General features: G+C 37.0%; 1 protein-coding gene across 2 annotated transcripts in view; it reads right to left on the minus strand.

Moving 5' to 3' along the window:
- Positions 1-22,808, minus strand: part of LOC150080729 (TBC1 domain family member 1-like) — a 339,728-nt gene that overhangs the window by 221,234 nt on the left and 95,686 nt on the right. For both annotated transcript variants that reach the window (XM_090381763.1, XM_090381761.1), the window contains exons 3-4: positions 10,546-10,845; positions 2,933-3,448 (exon numbers count right to left, since the gene is read on the minus strand). In XM_090381763.1, the coding sequence (XP_090237889.1) occupies positions 2,933-3,448; positions 10,546-10,845 (816 nt within the window). The remainder of the gene's footprint in view (positions 1-2,932; positions 3,449-10,545; positions 10,846-22,808) is intronic.

Here is a 22,808-nt window from a genome sequence, read left to right on the forward strand (position 1 = left end):
ATCACATCACAATATTACTAGATGATGTAATTGTTATATTTATTTTATACTAACTAGTGCACCTGATCTGTGCTCCTGATCAACCTCCATAATTTTGAAAAACATACTGAAAATCATTTTATAATATTTCCTTACAAGCTACATTGATGTCTCGACACTTGGTGAAGGCACATAAAGATTAATTCAATTACTGAAATAAAATATGCTAAGCAAAACTGATTGGAAGAAAAAGACGGTGCACATAATTCAACACCGACTTTTAGCAATAATCTTGCACATTAATGGTCTATGCAAAATAAATATCATGGAAATATTTTGCCAAAATTAGTTTCAATAATATGTGACTTTAAAATCAAATTTTTTTTTAACTATTCAAACTCAAAAAATTTGGAGTGTTTGGAATTTTCCATTTTGCCTATATGTAAGTTGGAATTTTGCACGCAAGTACCTATATAAAAATTCCAACCTTTTAGTTAAAAAAATGTCAAAGAAGAGTACTTTATGATTTAATCAAACAGCCATTCATTTTTTTTTCATTAACCCTTCAGCAGTAATGTTGACAAAAATTTACACAAACAGGCACACAGCAAAATTTGGACATAATTCAAAAAAATACCTATTATGGCTAGAAATACCATAAAACTAAATACTACATAATACCATCCATTATTTTAATATTACAACTGATAAAAGTATAAAAAATACAGGGTGTCTCAAAAATATTGGTACAAACATTTAGGGGAGGTAGGTAACATCTAAAGGAATGTGAATCGCATAGGAACCCATAACCGGAAACGTCACGGAAAGTAGTAGCACAGACACAAGAAGCAGAAATGACACAAGACAGTAATTAGTGGCAAACATTTATTTGACATAATATTATCAATGGAGTACGAGATGGATGCATTTCATGATGTTACAACAGATGATCGAAGGTTCCACCATGAGACACGATGCATGCGTGACACTGATGCAGCATGGATTGGCGGACACGGTCGAACACACCTGGAGTTTCTTTGACAGTAGCAGCAGCAGCGCAGATGAGTCTCACCACGAGATCCATTTCTGTCTCCACAGGCGATTCATACACGATAGATTTGAGGGCCCCCACAGAAAGAAATCAAGGCTCGATAAATCAGGTGAGCGTGGGGGCCAGGAAACGGGTCCACCACAGCCAATCCATTGATGCCCAAAATGCCTATTCAAATGGTCACGAACACACCTTCCATAATGGGTAGGCGCCCCATCATGTTCAAACCAAATGTTGCATCTCACATTTGCTGGAACATCGTCAAATAACCCTGGTCGAACTTGTTCAAGAAAGATCCGATATTTAGCCGAGTTCATGCGGGATGGTAACAGGTATGGCCCGACTAAGCAGTCACCGACCATACCTGTCCACACATTTATTGCGAAGCGATGTTGTGCCGCATGGGGGCGCACACTGTGTGGGTTGTCGTGAGCACACACATGAGCATTGTGCTGATTGAATAAGCCTCATCCGTGAACAAAACATAGGCTGGAAAATTCAAGTCTTGAACACTTTCTTGGAGAAACCACTGCGCAAAAGCCACACGTGCAGGATGATCTTGGGGGAGCAGTAACTGAACCCTTTGGAGATGAAAGGGGTGTAAGGAATCGTCGTGCCAGACATGCTGTACACTGCAACGAGACACTCCTAAGGCAGAAGCAACGGCACGTGTGATGGTAGTAGGATTATTCTGGACGGCATTCAACACACTTTCTTCCATGGCGGGAGTTTGCATCAAACGTGGTCTGCCCGCACTACTCCTGTTACCTCTAAATGACCCATAATCGCACGAATTTTGAATGCACACACGCAAACAAACGGTGGTCCGCTACATGTCTGTCTAGGAAGCGTTCTCCATAAATTCATTGAGCAGCTCGTCCATTGCCCTCTGCTAATCCATACACTAGGTGCATGTCTGCCAGCTCACAGTTCATATATCGATGCATGCTCTTCTTGCGGTGACTACCGCGCCATCTTATGGTAACATTTCCAGTTATGGGTTCCTACGTGATTCACATTCCTTTAGATGTTACCTACCTCCCCTAAACGTTTGTTTGTTTGTTTGTTTGGTTTTTAGGAGCATTAGCAACTAAGGCCATATTGTTCCGGGATATTCGGTGGTCATTCCCTGACCTTTCCGCATCCTCCGTATTTGGTGACGGGCTCGAACCCCAGTCTAATCAAGAAGTGTGTGCTACGTACTGCTGCTCCTTCCCACCTTGCTATGGAGGCGCCTCTAAACGTTTGCACCAATATTTTTGAGACATCCTGTGTATATATATTTCCAAACTGTAACAGCAAACCAACAACATTAGCAGCTTGCTGTTCAATAACAACACTTATACTTTTTGAATTTCAGCACAACCAATAATACAAATGAAAAGTGAACTAAAAATGAAAAGAATACTACAATTGACAATGACATCCATTTTGGCACACAATATCCCCCCCCCCAAAAGTTACACAAGCTGGTACACAGTGCATATGCATACCATTCATTTATCTTTTAAATATAGGCAATCGGAAATAAAGGCAACATGTATTTTATAATTCTATGCTTTATTTTACCATTATTATTTTTTTCAATAAAGAAAAGTATAGTCAAATATTTTATGAGTGGGTGGCATCTTTGTCATCCATACTACTACTATAATCCTAAAATAATAAATGATGCAGACTGATTTTCTGTTTATATCAGCAAGCTACTGATATTTAGAATTATCAGTAGATTGTTAATGTAAGCAGAAAAATTTAATTTATATTATCTGACAGAAAAGTGCATTATATTTATACACAACAATTATTCAAAACAAATGTCATATACTTTATTCACTACTTTCACACATGCCTCTAGTGATGATTAAAAATGCCCTAAATTAATATTAGATTCATGAATCTTACCTGAGAACAATGGGAAATATCACTAAAAAATTTACTTAACAGGACTTGCTTCTTGTCGGTGCTAATGAAGCATATTTCTGTACGACCAATCAAAAAAAGCATAGTCCTATTATAATGGTGATGGGAGCCATCTGGAGAAGAAATATCATCTACTTGATAATCAAGATTAAGGGACCTTTGTGACCCTGTTTGTGACTGGTACAGAGGTAATGACGTCTGTCGCACAAGAATTAGTTCATCAAAATTCTGATGCATCTTGTTATTACTGTTTGCATAATCCTGAAGATCCTGAACAATCATAGCTCTTGCAGGAGCATCCAAGCTTTGAGTATGTGTGATAAGGGAGTGAGCTGGAGGTGAAAGCAATGATTTCTGAGAAAATGAATCAGAATTGCCTGTAGGGGCACTTATATTTACACCAGAATCATGTTCAACTTTATTTAGGTCTTCTTTGCTCTCTCTTGAACAAACTTCATGGGTTATATGCACTTGTTCAGATCTGATGGTGCTGCCATTCTATAAGAGATATCATTAAATTATAAAATGTATCAAATGTATTTCTATTTTTTAATTTATGACAAATAAAGGATTTTATAAGTATATTTTTTGATAAAAGTGTTAACATTATGTCATATATTATAAAATATCCTTTTTTAATACCTAATCTATAGAGAAATGTAATGAATATCAACAAAAGAAAGCTAACTTTAAGGTATATCAAATCTTTACAGTTTATTGAAATATTAAAACCTCCTGCATTGCATTTGATTTCTGCATTTATTAAATTAATTAATTTAATTCTGATTTTCAAGCAAAACTCAAATGCATTCAGTTAATTATACATTTGTAATCAACCAATTAATATTTATTATGATAAAAATTCTACTTAGCAAACCCTTGTTTAGCATGGAAATCAGAGATCAGATTAATCAGGATGGAAACGTGATTATTCCTGAAATTTTCAGAGACAATATATTACTATTTACCTAATAACAATAGCTATTAGATACAAAATTATGTTATTTACTTAATAACATAATACTTATTACATTATTAGATAAACAGTTTGTATTCCTTCCTATTAACACAAATACCACAATTATCATTATCAGTAGATTATCTATTTTCAACATAATGCAATTCTTCAGAAAAAAAAGGGTAAAGGGTATCTACAGTCACTATCTAGTAAGGCTTCAAATGGCTAAATATACAAAGTGGTGGGATTACATAGGCCAGGAAACATTTTTTTTTTTAAGTGAGTACATTAGTTCTGATGCCCATAGTATTCCAGCGTTACAACTCAGCAAAATATCCAACGCTTTGCTATTAGCTTGGATTAAAGTTAGAAGCTTTTGGTTTGATTTTAATAATAAATAATGCATCATATTTCAAATATGGCAAATGCTGACACTAGCTTTATCCTGTGTAAAAATGTGGTCGAGTGGATGAGCTAGATAGTCCACTGGACATTGGATCGGAGATTTTGCAGTCAGGGTAAGCATAGGATGTGTGGTACAGTTCCAATTAATGGTGGGTAGCTTAACCTGTGAAACTACACAAATGTAACTATCGTTCACAGTGAAATGGTGTTCTTGTGTGAGAGCAACATGGAATAAGATGATCCCTGATTCCGGTTTTTTGTGAGTGAAACGGATACATGTGGAATATCTCTTTGCTGGGGCCAACATAACGGAAGAAGACAGGTGAAATGATTCAGGAGGCTAGTGCAAGAACTTTCTCACTAGCTACTTTTCTTGGCAGAGATTCAAACTCATATGACATGAACTGTAGGCTTTCAATACCCTATAATGGAGTGAGTACGTAACGTGCAGAACTTCAATATGTTATATGAACTGTAAGGTTTCAATACCCTATTATTATTATTATTAAAATCAGTTTATTTCCCAAGAAACCTTGGGTCAACCCGGGATGGCTCTGTGCCAGAAGGGTGTGAATATTTACAGACTAAGGCGTGAGGAACACAATGAACAATAAACAAGAGTACATGCGTGCTCGACCCGAGACTTTTACAGGACTAAATATACAGTAATGTACAAAATATACAGTAATATACAAAATATATGATTGCATGAAGACAAAAAGTCTTTGTCATATACAAATAGGCAAGTTTAAAAAAAAAAAAAAAAAAAAAAACAGTCTGTCCAGGAGCAGGTGAGTATTATAAGCTCATAATCTGGTAGCAGTTCTTGAAGATTTCCTTCCTGTAGGGCTTGTCTTCACAGAACCTATCAGGGTGGATCCTAAATTTATTGAAGATCCGAAGACATGTTCTTCTGGAATCAATGGAAACATGTTCCTCAGGGAATCAATGCTTGACAGCGTAAGACGTAGAGGGAGACAGGAGTCGGGGTGCTCCCCTCTTGCCCTCCTAGGGCCAGAGATTAATGTGGATACCAATGGAGCATCAATTCGCCTCGTTATAAGCCGTGCGAGCGCGAGGACATTTTTTGTCATGATGATATGTCTCCAGGGAGTGGTGCCCAAATTTGCTTGTAGGATAGATCTGGAGATAGTTAGGGGGTGGCCTACCACCCTGTTCATCCATCTAAGCAACCAGTACTCTAAACTGAAATACTTCTGAAGGTATGAGGCAGGGGCAGATGACCAAATTTCTGAAGCATAGAGAGGAATCGGCATGATACACCTCAGGATGTGCAGAACAAGCAGCGCTGGCTAATGCACACCAACAAGCTCTTGACGCACTGCCCAAAGAGTAGCGTACGTCTTCTGCCTCATCCTGGCAAAGTGAGGCTGAAATGTGAGCCCAATGTCAGTATGAGAGGTCACCTTTTGCACCGGTTCCCCACTAACAAAGATTTGGATATCATTTTTGACTTTCTTCTTGGTTATAGTCAGTTGTGCTGATTTGGAAGGGCTCATATGCAGCCCTATTGTGGCAAGATAACTTTCCAAGCTCAATTAAGGTGCAAGGAACACATGTACAATAAACAAGAGTACATGCATGCTCCACTCGAGACATATACAGGATTAAATATACAAAATATACAATAATATTCAATAATTAAGGACCTGCCTTTTCTTTTTCAAGCATGCTCTTTCTTTCTTAAAAATGGAAAGGTCCTATAACGGAGAGGACACATGAAGTGTGGAACTTCAATATGTTATGATAGAGCAATTGTAATTATCTGTACGGTATGTAAATAGTGGCAGGGGTGCCAGGAAAACTGGCTGGGACTGTCTAATGCAATAAAAAAAAAAATTAACTTTATGTAACAGCTTTTTTTGACTGAGCACCAATTTCAAACAGTGGAGTTGGAGATGGCAATTCATAAAATAAAAAAATAACAGATGTCCCGATATGGACCTGGTTGAGGGTGAGGCAATTAAAAGAAGTTTCTGTGTGATGCCAGCATATCTGCTTACTACATATAATACCCGCTGAGAGATAGGATTTTCCTGGATATTTGAAAAGAGACATTGTTGAAATAAATTTTGACATCCCCATTGAGGCCTCCAGAAGTAGCAGATTCATACCATCCAATAGCATTGCTGAGCAGATTGGGGAAAATCTATGAACATAGATTTTCCCCAATTGGCTATTAGAATAAGAAAATATGTCTGCAACAATAGCATCCTGTCAGATGCACAATATGGCTTCACTCAAGGCAAAGGAACAGATAATGCACTTAGGCATCTAGTGATTATAGTGTAGCAATCGTAGTCACTAGTTGCCTAAGTGCATCATCCATTCCTTTGGCAGCTAGTGACTATAGTGCAGCAATTGTAAGCAAAATGCTATGTATCTTCATTGATTTTGCAGGAGTGTTTGATACAATAAACTGGCAAAGTGCCTTACTGGTGTTACACGAGGAAAAATATTCCCCTCAGATTTATTCTGTAATCAAGGATTACTTGATTACTTGTAATCAAGGATTACTTGATTACGGAATAAATCTGATGCTGTGGTGTTATTATGGTTCCAGGGACTGTACATGGAGAATGATGGGGAGATTCCCCTTTACCATTAACTGCTTTACTGTTGGTACTGTTCAGATTTGAGGAAAAGTTGACTTCTTCATTGTGACCACAATTCCTGGTTTAGTCATCTACTTCCTGGATTGGATTTCTCCTCATTTTGAATCTTCATAGTGGACCTGTAAGCATCAACTGTATCCTTGGAGATCATCATAACCTTATGTTAGGACTTTATAGTGTCAAGTACCTTCATGATATTGCATTGTAATATGGACATTACACTGAGAATGAATTGACCCTCTACGAGGGAATCTGAGATAATTGTACATCAACATTGTTCAGTGGATAGCATTGTAAATAGGTTGTGGGGTTGCCAGTAACCTATAGTTGGGGCCACATAGTACAATAAATTTTTAAAAAATAGCTTTATCCATTTATAGGAAAACCTATCCAAAGAACATCCATTTTTCTTATTGTTCTGCTTTTCTGCAGTTTTTAACTGTTCTGCTTGATGAAAGAATTTAGGCATATATCTTTATGTTAAAGTATGTGACTGTGTGTATGAATTGGCCTAAAAAATCATGTAAGCATCCTCAAGTAAGTGTCCATTGAATCTATTTCATAAGTTTCTAGAAGCTTTTGGATTACTACAGAAATGGGATAGCATACTTGAAAATCATAAAGCAGTATATCCTGCAACTATACAGAATTACTGAAGAAAATTGTAAGCAATTCTGATGATGAAAATTTGTATTATAATTATCAATGTACTGAAATTTTTAAGTGTATCCATGCAACCTATATTGAGTTAAATCTTAATTTATTTACCAGTTCCCAAGTTGCATTAGACAAAAAACAGGATGATAGAGAGCAATCATTTACAGTGAGCAGGTGGAGAGAAAATACCAATTGCAAAAAATAGAAGACTGACCATAAAGAATGTCAAGAAGCCAAGATTGTCAAGGGCAAGTGCTACAGTTTCTCTAAACTTTTTCATCAGATTTGTCCAAAGGTGAGGTAAAATGTATCACTGGTGATTCAGGATTGACTGAGTCCATATTGTGATCATTAATCTGATGGAAATGTTCAAAATAATGCAAGCGCCACTAGTTGATGAATTTTTCCATTAATTTGGAAAGAGTCAAAGTAAGTGGAAGGGAGAGATTCATCATCTTTTTTCAGGAATTGGCCAGATATGAGCAATTTCTGTGTAGAAGGAAAAACACCACAGGAATAAGAGAGCATAAAAAGGCAACACAAATGCAGGAAAAAGCTCTGCAGTGCAGGTTTTAAGAAAAGTGGAAAAATACTATCAGGACATGGAAACATCTTGGCATAAAACTTTTCAAGATTCTTCTAATGTCCTTTTGTTGTAAGAACATAGTTGGTAGTGAATGAAATATGTTTGGAATGGTAAAAAGAGGAGACTTGAAAAGATCATCAATGCAAGAGTTAGAGGAAAAGTATGATGCTAAACGTCAGCTTTTATCTTTAAATAAGAATGCAATAAAACCATCATGATGTAACAGAGGTTGAAGTATGAATGGACAGAAGCTGCAGCCAACAGATGAGATGGCTTACTAATGTTTGGACAAGAAGAAACTGTCTACTCTTAGCCTGTTCAAAATTAAATTTACATTTATTAATAATTTTTTACAATTGCTACAAGCTTCAGTGTAAGCATAAGACGAAGGTGGAGATTTGGATAAGCCAATTGTGATATACTATGTTTTTATCCTGAACAGCTTTAACACATTTACTGGAAAAGGAAGTTATATAAAGGATGGAATGAGGAATAAAGAATTTCATTGCTATAAGAATAATTTTACTGACATGATCTGAGAAAATATTAGGATAAGATGATTTAAAACAGTAGTCCAAGCAAGAAAAAGAGAAATAAAATCATATATGGCATCCCATTTTGCATTCTTGTACAATTCAAACAATATAAGGTCAAGAACAGAAATGAGAGAGATTGGCTCTACTGGAGAATATAGGTGGTAGATGCCCCTCATCAACTGGTGCAATACCACCACTTTGCTTATTGGAGGCTTGAAGTGGTGAGACTCATTTTTAGTCTCCATAGCAAAGTTTATGGCATCCCCCTATCTCCTTCAATCCATGCAAAATACTAAGTACTATAGGTTTTGATACTTTTTGTGTTTGGGGTTTCATTTAAAAAAAAAAAAAGTTTTGATTTGTGATACCCTGAGAACAAATAATAATATTAATGTACTTAAAGGATTATTGATGAGGAGGAAATGTAGAATACTGGGTGTGTAATTAGGATTGACTGGTATAAAAAGGCAACACAAATGCAGGAAAAAGGTAAATAAGCAAGGTAAATAAGCAAGTTTTGTAAAGGTACTGGTAACAGCAAAAACCTCAGCATCACTACCAGCTGGGTTCATATAACTAGAAACTTGAAGCCAGCTGGAGTTGTGAATATCATGAAGGAAAATTACTTCACTGTTAGTAAAGTTATACTAGAGAAGTTGAGTTTCACTGAGAAAGACAAAATTTTCTGAGCAATTTGTAAAGAAGTTGGGAGAATGATAGAATGAAATTGAAATTTTAAGCCAAAGGAGATTAAGAAGAATATATTCCAGGTTAGGAAGTTTCTGAGAAGAAATATCATAGTGAACAAATGCACAAGTAACACCACCTTCAAAGCAAAAGGAATCATGTAGTGAACATTTAGGATGAATGAAATGAGCAGTGGGTGAGGCAACTGATAACTGAGATTCTGTCAGAAAAAGTAAGGGGGGGTGTGACAGATTGCATATGGAAATGGACATCACTGAGATTGAAACTGAGACCACATATATTTTTGAAATTAATTAAAATGTTTTTTGGGAGATTTAGATCTTTACTCTGATAAGTTTGTTTTGCTAGCAATGTTTTATGAAGTTACATCACCCCACACTATAACTTCTGCCTGAATAAGTTCTTTATTGTTATTGTGTAGACTACTAGTATCCCAATACAAGTATATAGTAGGTTAACAAATTTTTGGACCTAAAGTGGAAAACAAGTGACTGCCTCTCATTTACATTAAAAAAAAAAAGTTATGATTGCTGTGATTCAATCTTAGTCAATAGTGTATATTTAATTGGTAAAATAAAATACTCTAAATTCCTGATGAAAATGATTTCAATATAGTAGTTGATTTATTTTAACAAGGTAAAAAAAAAAAAAATTTTTAAAGTGCCTTTCTTTCAACCGAAGAAAGAACAGCCAGAAATATTCCATAGACATGGTTGGGGCTACATAACTGATTTGAGATTATCACACACACAAAATACAAACCTGCAGAACTAGGAATATGACATATCCCAATTTCCATCATTAATATATCCCCAACATTGTGACATATTACAGGTTAAAGGGGGGAGGAAACACCTTAAAACTGAAATAAAGACAAGGAACCTCATACTTTGTAAACCAAAATAAAAGATTTGAAAAGAGAGCCAGATTTTAGTTACTTCAAATATATTAATATTTTATACAATGCAGTCTTATTATGACTGTAAGAAAAATGCATAACAAATGCACACATCTTTTACTAAGGGAATCTATTAAAAACTGCTTATTTAAAAAAAAATTAAAAAACTATTGTATAACATTAAGTTTACAGTAGTAATATACAAAATCACCTGACATAATGGATGAATAAACTGCTGCTGAAGTGTATCTGAAGACTTATCCCACAAATTGGTTTCAGAACCTGAGCCACTTTCCCTCAACTTCTCTGCATTTAGTTGTTGAAGCAAATTCTTTTCATTATACACCATTGTACATGGTAGGCTTACTGTACTTGCCGAACTATCTCGTCTAACATCAGTTCCTTGCAGTAACTTTATATTTTGATAAACTAAATGCTTTTCCTGTTCAATAGTTTGGAATCTCTCAACTGCTTCATCTATAAATAATGGTGGTGCTCTTTTCTGTCCAACCTTGGGGGATAAAAAAGGCACAATTTACTGGATCATACATACACATATACATGCACACATGTGATAACATAAAATAAATTTGCAAAACTTCATTTATAAATTATAATATAGCATTTTTTGTAAATGTAGGTCAGTACCCAGCTTAATATATTTGATTAACTTTCAATGAACGACAAGTTCATTGGGTTAACTCTGACTTTAAGTATGAATATGTTTAATCTTTATATAAGTAAAAATATATCATCATTCAAAATATATCTTCTGTTAGTGAGGATGAAGTCGATTTCATTAGTTGTTAATCCATTTGGGCTCTTCCATGTCCACTTTCTGTTCACCCTTTTCTTGAAAAAAGTGTTCATTACTGACAAACATACCAAATGTGTGGTACTACACTTAAGGTGGTAGAAAATGAAAAAGACCTAGGAGTAATTGTGCAGTCAGATATGACATTTTCTGAGCAATGCAGACAGGCTGCAAGGGCAGGTCATGGGGTTTTGTCAATGATACATAGGAATTTTGCTAGCAGGGAAAAGGAGGTGATTGTCCCTCTGTATAAGGCAATGGTCAGGCCATGAGTACTGGGTACAGGTCTGGAGACCTCATTTTAGGAAGGATGTAGATTTGCTTGAGTGTGTACAGAGAAGAGCAACAAGATTGGTGAGGAGAATGAAGGGATCCTCTTACCAAGAGAGGCTTAAGTTCTGCAAATTGCAGTGGCTGGAGACTAGGCACCTGCACGGTGATCTGATTGAGGTGTATAAGGCCTTGAATGGGTTGAGCACGTTGAATTCTGATGGGATCCTTCCACTTGTTCAGATTACGAACCAAAGGGGGCACAAATTCAAATTAAGAAAGGACAGATGTAGAATAGACGTGCGGAAATTTGCCTTTAGCAAGCAGGTGTTTAATTCCTGGAACAAACTCCCATCTGTCGTTGTGGAGGTTGATGGGTAGAATAAATTTAAGGAGGAACTGTGGACAGGTATTTGCATTTGCTTTCTTGCATCACATGCCACTACTACTACTACTACATTCTTCAAGATTCTGCAAATTCCATGTCTTTCACCAATTCCAAAATTTCCTATAGTTTCCCTTTCTGCACTGTTTTGTCTCTTTCCAACCTTAGCATTGAAGTTCCCCATAATAATTGTGTAGTGAGCTTTCTGTTCATCTAGAAGTCTCTCAATTTTAGTGTACATTTATTCAACCTCTTCATCATCATCATGGCTCGATATTGGTGCATAAATCATTATAACTTTTAGTTTGCACCTCTTAGAAATCCTGAGAAGTCTTGACACCCTTGGTGATGTACTTTTGAATTCCAAAATGTTGTTTTTTTATATCTTAAAAAAAAAAAAAAAAAAAAAACCAACTCCACCTTTACTCTTTTCACTGTTTAAATTGGTATACAGCAGATTTCCAATTGACAAACTTATAAGTGAATCATTTCTTCTTCTTGATTCAGCCAAACCGATGATATTCCAATTCACATTTTCTAATTCCTTTTCCAGCTCTAATATCCTATCTTATATTGTAACAGGCAAAGTTCAGTTCCCGTGCATGGCAGACTGGTCGCACCCAGAGATTCTTAGCACCCTCTGCTTCCACTCTGATCCTCTTGCTGCTATAAGAGGGGGAGTGAAAGCCGCTGGGGACTGAGGGCCATTTGTTTTGTCATGTTGTCATGTGCTAGAAGGTTTGGTCTTTTCCTCTTCACACTGACCAGGCATCTTAAAAAGAACCACTCTACATGTGGTGTGTGGTGACTCTAGAGTCACCACACGTGTGTGGTGACTCTACAGCCACCAAAGTTATGTAACAGGGCTTTCCATCGAGAAGGTGAGCATGAGTGGATTTTAGGGAGGCAGGCCAACTAGACTTCTCCTAAATCTTCTAAAATAGAAAGATATTGGATCCATCAATGTTTTAGACTGAGTGTGTGATAACACACAGAATGCCTGTTCCCCTCTAATCCCTAGATGTGGGACAACCCTAGATAAGCCCTAGATGTGGGATTAAAAAAAAAAAAACTGTGTAAGTTATTTTCTTTCTATTTAAATTATTCACTGACACATTAATCTAAGCCCAGTGAAAATATATCTCCCTTATTCAGTTTATCAATTCCCTCCTTTATATATCTTTATTAGGTCTTCCTAAGACGTTCAGTTGTCATGCTTTGCAGTCTGCACTTTGTTCATATGGGGATTGATTAGCATCCCTTATTAATATGGTTGTACATTTTTGAATCCTTTTTAAAAATTCTATTCTTTCTTCAAATACAATATGCAGTCTAATCTACGAGGGGGCATTCAATAAATTATCTACCTAAGGTACTTCCCATAGTTATATTTCGATGATTAATGTTTTATCATGTTCCTACATATCTCAACTTAGCCTAATTTTTATCCCACTATTTTTAGGTTGTGCTGCTGTAATAGAAAGAAGGAAGACACCTGTAGCAAATTATGAATTTGCTGAAATTGGGGCATAATTCAGTCATCAAGTTTCTCACCAAAGAAGGAAATGGGCCAAAGGCCATTCATGAAAGGATGGTGGCTGTGTATGGCAACAGTGCACCTTCAGAGTACCAGGTGAAATTCTGGTCAAAACAATTCAAGTGGGGTAAAGAGTCCATTGAAGATGATGGACATCCAGAAAGGCCCTTGACAGTGACCATTCCAGAAATGTGCCAAGCTGTGGAAACACTTGTGCTGAATGATACCTTTAAAGGTATCCCAAATCTCTAGGGAATGTAACGTATCTGAGGGAACAGCCATAACCATCCTCCATGAACATCTGAAAATGACTAAGGTCAGTGCAAGGTGGACCCCAGATTTCTGAAACCTGTGCAGAAACAATTCAGAGTATGATGTTGTGAGAAGAATTCAGAGCTTATGGAAGGGATCCTGAAACTTTCATCTCCAGAATTGTTACAGGTGATGAAACATGGGTTCATCACTGGGATCCTAAGACCAAGCAAGAATCAATGCAATGGAAGCACAAGAGTTCTCTCTCTTCCACCCAAAAATTTTCGGACACGATATTCAGCTAGCAAGGCTATGGCCACCATTTTTTGGGATGCTGAAGGAATTTTGTACATTCACTAGTTGGAACACAAGCAGACAGCCACTGGGGAGTCATATGCATCCCTACTGTACAACCTAAGGGATGTCATAAAGGAAAAATGACATGGAAAACTTTCCAGAAGTGTGCTGCTTCTTCAGGAGAACACACTATTGCACAGGTCACATGCTGTTGTTTGAGAGAGACTGACTTTATAGAACTTACCCATCCACCTTACAATATGGATCTGGCCCCCAATGACTATTTCCTGTTTTGACACCTCAAGAAACACTTACATGGCCGTCACTTTGCTGATGATAATGAACCGAAGTCTGCTGTTTCTGCATTCTTTGAAGGACAGGGCAAAGAATTTTATTTGTCTGGTATTTCCTCATTGCCAACAAAATGGAACAAGTGTACTGAAGTTCAGAGGAGTTATGCTGAAAAATAAAAACAGATTTTTGCCTCATTTCCTTCATAGGTAGGTATATAATTTATTGACCATCCCTCATATATGCAGTCTCACCTTGTCGTATATAAAAGGACAATGGCATACTTTTTCCCTACTTGTGAAGGTCCTTCATATATAGGACACCACATGCATTCCTAGTCACCTGTTTACGCTGCATGGAAAATTTTGTCAGACTAAATTGTCAGACTAAACTTCTACTACCTAAATCTATTTTTTTTGTTCTAAATACTTTTAACTCCACTCCTCTAACTCGTAACTCCTGGATTTCTGTTCCCTTGATGCAAAACATTACATTTAGAAGCATTAAAGTTCAATTGCTATTTTTCAGACTACTTTGTGCAACCAATCTAAGTCATTTTAAAGCAAAATGGCCTAGTTCTGGTCATTAGCCAACCATTCCGAACTTTAAATTATGAAAACTCTGATAACTACAACCCCTCATGAAAGTCATTAAGGAAAATAGGAAACAGAAGTGAACTCAACACTAATCCCTGAGGGGCTCCACTTACTACACTGGTCCACCCAAAGGTATGTCCATTTATGACCACTCTCTGTCTTATCTTTCAGGAAGCCCTTTAACCAACAAAGAACCTTGCCATTTATCCCAATTTGCTCCAGTTTATACAATAGCTTTCCATGGGGAACTATATCAAAATGATATTAACTATCAGATTGGGTTTTTTTTTTTTTTTTTTTGGCTGATACTATATAAGCTTGCTTCCTTGCATCATTTGTCACTACTACTAAAAGTTTTACTGAAATCAAGGTAAATAATGTCAAACTTGTTTCTTGTATAAAACTGTTTTATGACTTCATCATAATAATTAACTAAGATGTTCCTGTATTATATTCTTTGGAATTCTTGGGAGGTCTGTTTAGATCTTTCTGCAGATTAGTCTGTGGAAAGATCTAAAGAAATGTTTTATTTTTATTATTATTTCAATTTATTTCAACAGTCAGCACCATATAGATAAGCAATTGTTGTTTGTCAGCGTTTAGCATTCTTTTATATGTGCATGACAGTTAGCTTTTATCATATCATATCACAAGCCACATTCCTTTTCCCAAAGAAAAAGGAATAGATAACCAAAATGCATGATAAACTTTGTGCTATAACTTTCAAAAGGTATGAAACAGTGTGTAGTGTTTAGAATTACTCTCTAAAACATTTCCCACTTAGCAGGTTTACCTCATAAGAATTGTACTTCTACTGAACCAAACCCAACAGCTTCTAAGACCAATACAATCTCTCTTTAAGAAAATTAAAATCCTTTCCTTTACCATTAATAACTGCAATTTCTTTGGATACCTCCTATGACAAAATGTAATGGTCACCACCCTTAACATTTTTGTGTGGCATCTGAACTCAAAGATTTTTAATAGCAGACAAATTTTTGGTAATGACCAATCTGATGTTAAAAGCAGTCATCTAGATCACTGGTTTTCAAACTGGGTTCCATATTTTTAATGAGAGGGAAGTGATTTTATGATCCAAATTTGTTGTTTGTTTTTAAATGAAAGTGAAAGAGATAATATATCAAAAAAAGCTTGGGATAAAAGTTTCTGAGATATAATTACAATATTTTAATGTAGATTAAGAAACATCCAAGATTTGGAACTGTCTAGAACAGTGGTTTTCAAAGTGTGTCCCTCAGAACCCTGTAGTTCTGCATATGATCTGTTAATTTTTCATCACTGATTTTTTATTTAATTTGTATGCATATAAATTTATTGTTAATCAGTTTTGTTTTAATTTATTGTAAATTTCAGTATACACTTTAAAATCTGCCACCCTTGGAAATTTAATGGTACTGGATTTCAAAATTTTCTGGATTTTAGAGAGGTACACTCAATGGTTGAGCAGTTTGGAGAAGCACATCTCCATGAACATTAAGCACTAACAACCGAACTTGTTTACATCTGTAAACATTTATAATGACTAAAAAGTAGTGTGAGTAGTTAAAAATGTAAATAATAATTCAAACTGAAAAACATAAATAAATGACGATAAAGAAAGTAAGAGCAAAATTTGTCAATAACTGTAATATTAATCTTAAATGTATGCTTAGTACAGTAGCAAAGAGAATATCAATAAATATGCTTCAGCAGAAAAAATAATTTTGCATAGGGAATACAAGAATAGTTATTTTTTTTATCCTCCATGCAAAAGTATTTTTGCATGGAGGATAAAAAAACACATAACTATTCTTCATAAGAAATAATTATAACAAGGTATACACTATCATTATAAATTTACATGAGATTTAGATTTACATAATTTAGCATGGAGAAATTCAGTCAATTTCTCACAGATAATAACAAATATCACTAACTTTTGTTTCTGCCACAAATATTACTTGGTGGCAGAAACTAGTCACACAGCTGTCAGCTGTGTGACTAGTTATAATGGAGGCAAAAATTGGCTGAGAGGGATTTAATTTATTGTTTGTGCCAGTAAGTCATTTTATAGAAACGATTATCCATAGATTTAATGAAGCATATATATTCCAGCTGTACCTAGACTGAGCATTTTTCTTCCTTCTCTCCCTCTCACCATCAGTTCATACAAGCACTGTATGATCAACCACTTATTTGTAATTTGATTTGATTTCATTTTTATGGTGCAAGGGCAACTAACGTAATTTGAAAGAACAGTTTGCACTAAGTTACAAAGTTTACTGAATAAGCAATGGCACCAAAGGGGGTAAATAATCCTCCATTTTTGAATGGATTCTTAAAGACAGTTGAGATCATTGATATGAGTAATATTTATTATTATTATTAGCTATGTGGTGCAAGGAAGCCTGAGGTTTATGCTGCACTAGCCCAAAAAAAAAAAAAAAAAAAAAATCCCTGAGTTACCCAGAGAGAGAGAGACAGAGAAGTAAAAAACTATCACCAAGAAAGAGAAGAATGATGATATCCAGCTCAGGACCCTTGCCCTTAATGCCACAGTGCCCCAATTTGTATAGCAATCCATTGTGTGAAACTATATCAAAAGCCTACTCATAATATTAGAATTAGCATTAGTAGAGGCATATAAGGCAAGAAAGCAAGCTTATGCAGCATCAGCCAGAAAAAAAAAAAAAAAAAACTTCCACTTCACCCCTCCGTTCATTCGAAATAAGGCTCTGAGAGGCATCAGTAAAATGAATGAGGACAAAATTTTCAAGATTATAAATGATGCTAGAACTAGGGGACATAAATTCAAGTTACGGGGGAAAATGTTTAGATTGGACTGCAGGAAGTTTTATTTTAGCCAGCAAGTTATAAATTACTGGAATAAGTTGCCTCCATCGGTGGTAGAGGCCGACAGTTTGGGGAAATTCAAAGGTCATCTGGATAGTACTTTCGGGTAAGGGAAGCGCATAGGATGATAGGTTTAATTTCCATTTTATTTATTTTTTTATTTTATTTTTTTTTATTTATTAATTATTATTATTTAGTTATTTATTTATTTTTTGTTTTTATCATTGTTTTGTTCGGATTTTTTTTTTTTTTTTTTTTTTTGGCTGGTGCAGCATAAGCCATAGGCTTTCTTGCACCATGCGGCCGTTACTAATACTAATACTAATACTAATACCTGTCCAGCTGAGCCTTAAATTTATTTAGGCTATCAACTTCCACAACAAGGGATGGAAGTCTGTTCCACCAACCAACTGCCCACAGGCTAAAGGCAAATTTCATTACATCTATCCTACATCTGTCTTTCCTCAATTTGAATTTATGCCCTCTCAGGTGATTATTCTGAGCAACAGGTTGTCACAGACATTCTCTCAGATATGCCAAACAAGCTGTACTTGCTACCTGGGAGTCTAAAACGCTGATGGAACTGATATTCGGGTGACACTCAAGTCAAGTGGACCCAATTTCGGCAAAGTCCGGACGGTCTGTGACAGCCAAATCCTCTGCTTGCACCTTCACGATGGTGGGACTGTTAGTAATCCTGGGTATAACCTCCATGCACAAGTACATGGCGGGTGACCACCCAGGTGTGAACTAACATAAGCAGGGGTCGAGGTGTGGCCCCCACACCACATGGAGGAACACCGCCCCTCTATGTTACCAGTGAGTACTAGGTGGTAGATGACTCTCATCAACCGGTGAAATACCACCACTTTGCTTATTGGAGGCTTGAAGTGGTGGAACCCATGTTTAGTCTCTAGAGCTAAGTTCCGGTCAACCCTTCCCTATCTCTTCCATCATGCAGTATGATTGATGACTTTTGAGGTTATGATGAACGTCATGGCGAGACTCCAATATTCCTTACATTTCGAGGGTACAGCTCTAAAACGGTGTTTGCAGGCCGCCCGCTAGTTAGTACACCGGAACAAACCTATTGGTAAATCTCTAGGAGGCTTCCAGATCAGCTAGTGTATAATCTTGCTACCTCTACTCTGCCAGATAGTGACTGGAGTGAGACCGAGTAGTGTGTATGCGGAGAGCATTGTCGAGGCCACGTTAGGTCAAGGATCTGGGTATATTCTTACCATGTGCACGCCATATCCAAAAATTTCATTACTTCATACAGCATGTCCCACCCACTTTTTCTTACTATTGAATACACAATGAATTGTCAAACTAATAGAGCAAGCTTATCTGCGAAAAGATCTAAACCTCCCAAGCACTTCCTAATTCATTTCACAAATATACGTGGTCTCAATTCTAATCTCAACAATGTCCATTTCCACTTACAGTCTGCCAAACCCCATATACTTTTTCTGACAGAATCTCAGTTATCAGTTGATTCAACTACTGCTCATCTCAGATGCCCAAATTATTCACTGCATGATTCCTTTCACTTCAAAGGTGGTATTTGTGCATATGTCTGTTCTGATATTCCCTGTCAGAGACTTGGCAATTTGGAATCTCCTCTCTTTGATCTTCTCTGGCTTAAAATCTCTCTACCACATTGTGTCAAATTCATCTGTTGTCTCTACCGTTCTCCCAACTCCACTAATCACTTGGAGCTCTTTGACTTCCTCTCTTTGCAACTTGACTTTCTCCAGTCCAACTTTCCTAACAGTGAGGTCATTTTCCTTGGTGATTTTAATGTTCACAGCTCCAGCTGGCTTCTGTTTTCTAGTCACACTGACCCAGCAGGTTGAGATACTGCGGCTTTTGCAATTACTAATGACATAGCACAGATTGTTCATTTACCTACAAGAATATCAGACAATCCTAATCATACAGCCAATATGCTTGATCTTTTTCTCACAAACAACCCTTCTAAGTACACGGTCGAAGTGAAAGGTCCTTTAGGCACTTCAGATCACGACTTGGTGATTGTCTCTTCTCCAATGGAACCTTTATCTCATGCCTATTCCCAACCTGGTGTTGTTTGGCATTACAAGAATGCAAAATGGGATGACCTGCGAGACTTCTTTTCTTCTTTTCCTTGGTCAGATTACTGTTTCAAAACTTCTGATGTCAATGTTAGCTCAGATCGTGTCAGTGAAATTATTCTTGCAGGAATGGAATCCTTTATCCCACAATCCACTTTAAAATCTCGTCCTTTATCTAAACCTTGGTTTTCCAATAAATGTGCTAAGGCTGTTCAAGAGAAGAATGTTGCATATCGTAATTGGCTTGTTTCTAATTCTTCAGTTTCATTTTCTGCCTACACCAAAGCTCGCAACAATTGTAAAGCAGTTATTAATCAGTCCAAACTAGAGTTTGAACAGGCTAAGAGTAGAAAACTTGCTTCTTGCCCTAATGGTAGTCGAGCATTCTGGTCTCTTGCCAAAGCTATTGGCCGCAGCTTTTGCCCATTTCTGCTCCCACCTCTGTCCAAACCAGATGATTCTGTTTTCACTTCAGCCAAGGATAAAGCTGACATGCTAGCATCCCATTTTTCTTCCAGCTCATGTATTAATGATCTTGGTAAAACACCTCCCACCATTCCCAACATGCTCCCATTCAATGCCTCCTGTGGTCTTCTGTCAAAAGGATATCAGAAGGATTTTGATGAATCTTGATGTTAAGAAAGCTCCAGGGCCTGATGGTATTTCTCCACTCGTTCTCAAAACCTGTGCTCCTGAACTTACTCCTATTCTTTGCCGCCTTTTTTCACTTTCTTATTCCAAAGGTGTTTTTCCTTCTGCTTGGAAATTTGCTCATATCCAACCAGTTCCTAAAAAGGGTGACAAATCCCTCTCCAATTATCGTCCGATTGTAATTACTTCTACTCTTTCTAAAGTAATGGAGAAATCAATTAACCGCCAACTCTTAAACTACCTAGAAACCTTCCGTCTGATCAACGATCGCCAGTATGGATTCTGTCAGTGTCGATCCACTGGTGATATTCTGGCTTATGTTACCCATTTATGGACTAATTCAATGGAAAGGTTCGGTGAAACAAAAGTAGTTGCTCTTGACATCTCAAAGGCTTTTGATCATGTTTGGCATAAAGGTCTTCTAAACAAGCTTCCATCTTATGGTTTGCCAACTGTTTTTAGTAATTGGTTATCCAGTTTTCTCTCTGATCGCTCACTGAGAGTGATGGTAGATGGCTCTCTGTCTTCTAACTTCTCCACTAATGCCGGTGTCCCCCAAGGTTCAGTTCTTTCCCCACCCTTTTCTTCTTGTATATTAATGACCTTCTTTCACTGATCAGAAATCCTATCCATAGTTTTGCCGATGATAGCACATTGCATTCCACTTTCCATTTTGAGAAACCTTGTCCTGAAATGCCGATCTTCAGGTAATTCTCCAGTGGGGCAAAGACAACTTAGTTGATTTCAACCCTTCTAAAACTCAGTCTTGTCTTATATCTCACAAAAAGGATTCTTCTGCTCCTATGCTTATCTTTAGTGACACTTCGATTTCTAGGCAAAATGATACATCTCTTTTGGGGATTACCCTGACTTCTAATCTCTCTTGGCACAAGCACATTGCAAATATCGCTTCCTCTGCATCTAAAAAACTTGGTTTTCTCTTTCGCTCTCGCCGTTACTTTTCTTCCAAACAGCTGCTCACTCTGTATAAATCGCAAATCTGCCCTGCCATGGATTATTGTCCCCACATCTGGGGTGGTGCCCCCAAAACCTCTCTCAGACTTCTTGATTCCATTCAGAAGAGGGCAGTTAGGTTAATTAATGATTCATCTCTAACAGAGTCTCTCCACTTGCTGTCTCATAGACGTACTGTTTCTGCTGCATGCCTCTTCTACAGATACTTCCATGGGCACTGTTCTTCTGAATTGGCTTCTATAATTCCCGCTATCTCTTTAAAAACAGTCTGAACACGTGCCGCACCAGCCAACGTGCATTTACTGTCCAACTTCAAACCCACAGAACCAACTTTTCATCTTCCTCATTTATTCATTCAACTGCCGTTTTCTGGAACAACCTTCCTTCATACGTATTTCCTGAAAATTACAATCTACAGAAGTTCAATTCCAATGTCAACAAATATTTTCTTTCGTCTTCTCAACCTCAAACCCAAGCACGGTACTAAGTACTATAGGTTCAAATACCTCTCGTGTTTGGGGTTCACATAAAAAAAAAAAAAAAAAAGAGGCAGAATCCCATCAGCATTGAGCATGCTCAAACCATTCAAGGCTTTATACACCTCTATCAGATCACCGCATCGGTGCCTAGTCTCCAGACACTGTAATTTGCAAAACTTAAGCTTTTCTTCGTAAGAGCAACCCTTTGTTCCATTCACTAACCTTGTTGCCCTTCTCTGTACTCGTTCCAGCAGCTCTACATGCTTCTTCAAATGAGGCCTCCAGACCTGTATACAGTACTAAAGGTGTGGCCTGACCATTGCCTTATACAAGGGAATAATCACCTCCTTATCCCTGCTAGAAAAATTCCTGTATATCATTGATAAGACACCATGAGCTACTCTTATAGCCCGTCTGCACTGCTCAGAGAACTTCACATCTGCCTGCACAATTACCCGCAGGTCCTTTTCATTCTCTACCACTGTCAATGTAGTACCACAGAGTTGATACATTGCTCTGGGGTTGCTGTTTCCCATATGTAGCACTTTACATTTGTCAATGTTAAACTTCATTTGCCACCTCTCAGCCCATCTGCTCCACCCTTCTAGATCCTGTTGCAGCAGCATAGCGTCAGTAGTGTCCTTAACAACCATGCCAACTTTTGTATCGTCTGCAAAATTGGACATTAAGCTTGATATACCATCATCAATATTATTTATAAATACAGAAAACAATAATGGACCCAACACTGAACCCTGAGGGATTACACTGATAACATTAGTCCATGAAGAGCAGTGTCCATTGATTACCACTCTCTGTCTTCTCCTTCTCAACCACCCCTTTATCTATAGCAGCAATTTGCCTCCAATGCCACACTGCTCCAATTTGTGCAGCAGTCTTCCATGTGCAACAGTATCAAAAGCCTTTCTAAGATCCAAGTATATAATAAAGTTATTCCCTGCATCCAGTTGTTTTGTG

This window comes from Mastigoproctus giganteus, chromosome 9 (assembly GCF_048544385.1).
Source record: "Mastigoproctus giganteus isolate SK-2022 chromosome 9, ASM4854438v1, whole genome shotgun sequence".
Taxonomy (NCBI): Eukaryota; Metazoa; Arthropoda; class Arachnida; order Uropygi; family Thelyphonidae; genus Mastigoproctus; species Mastigoproctus giganteus.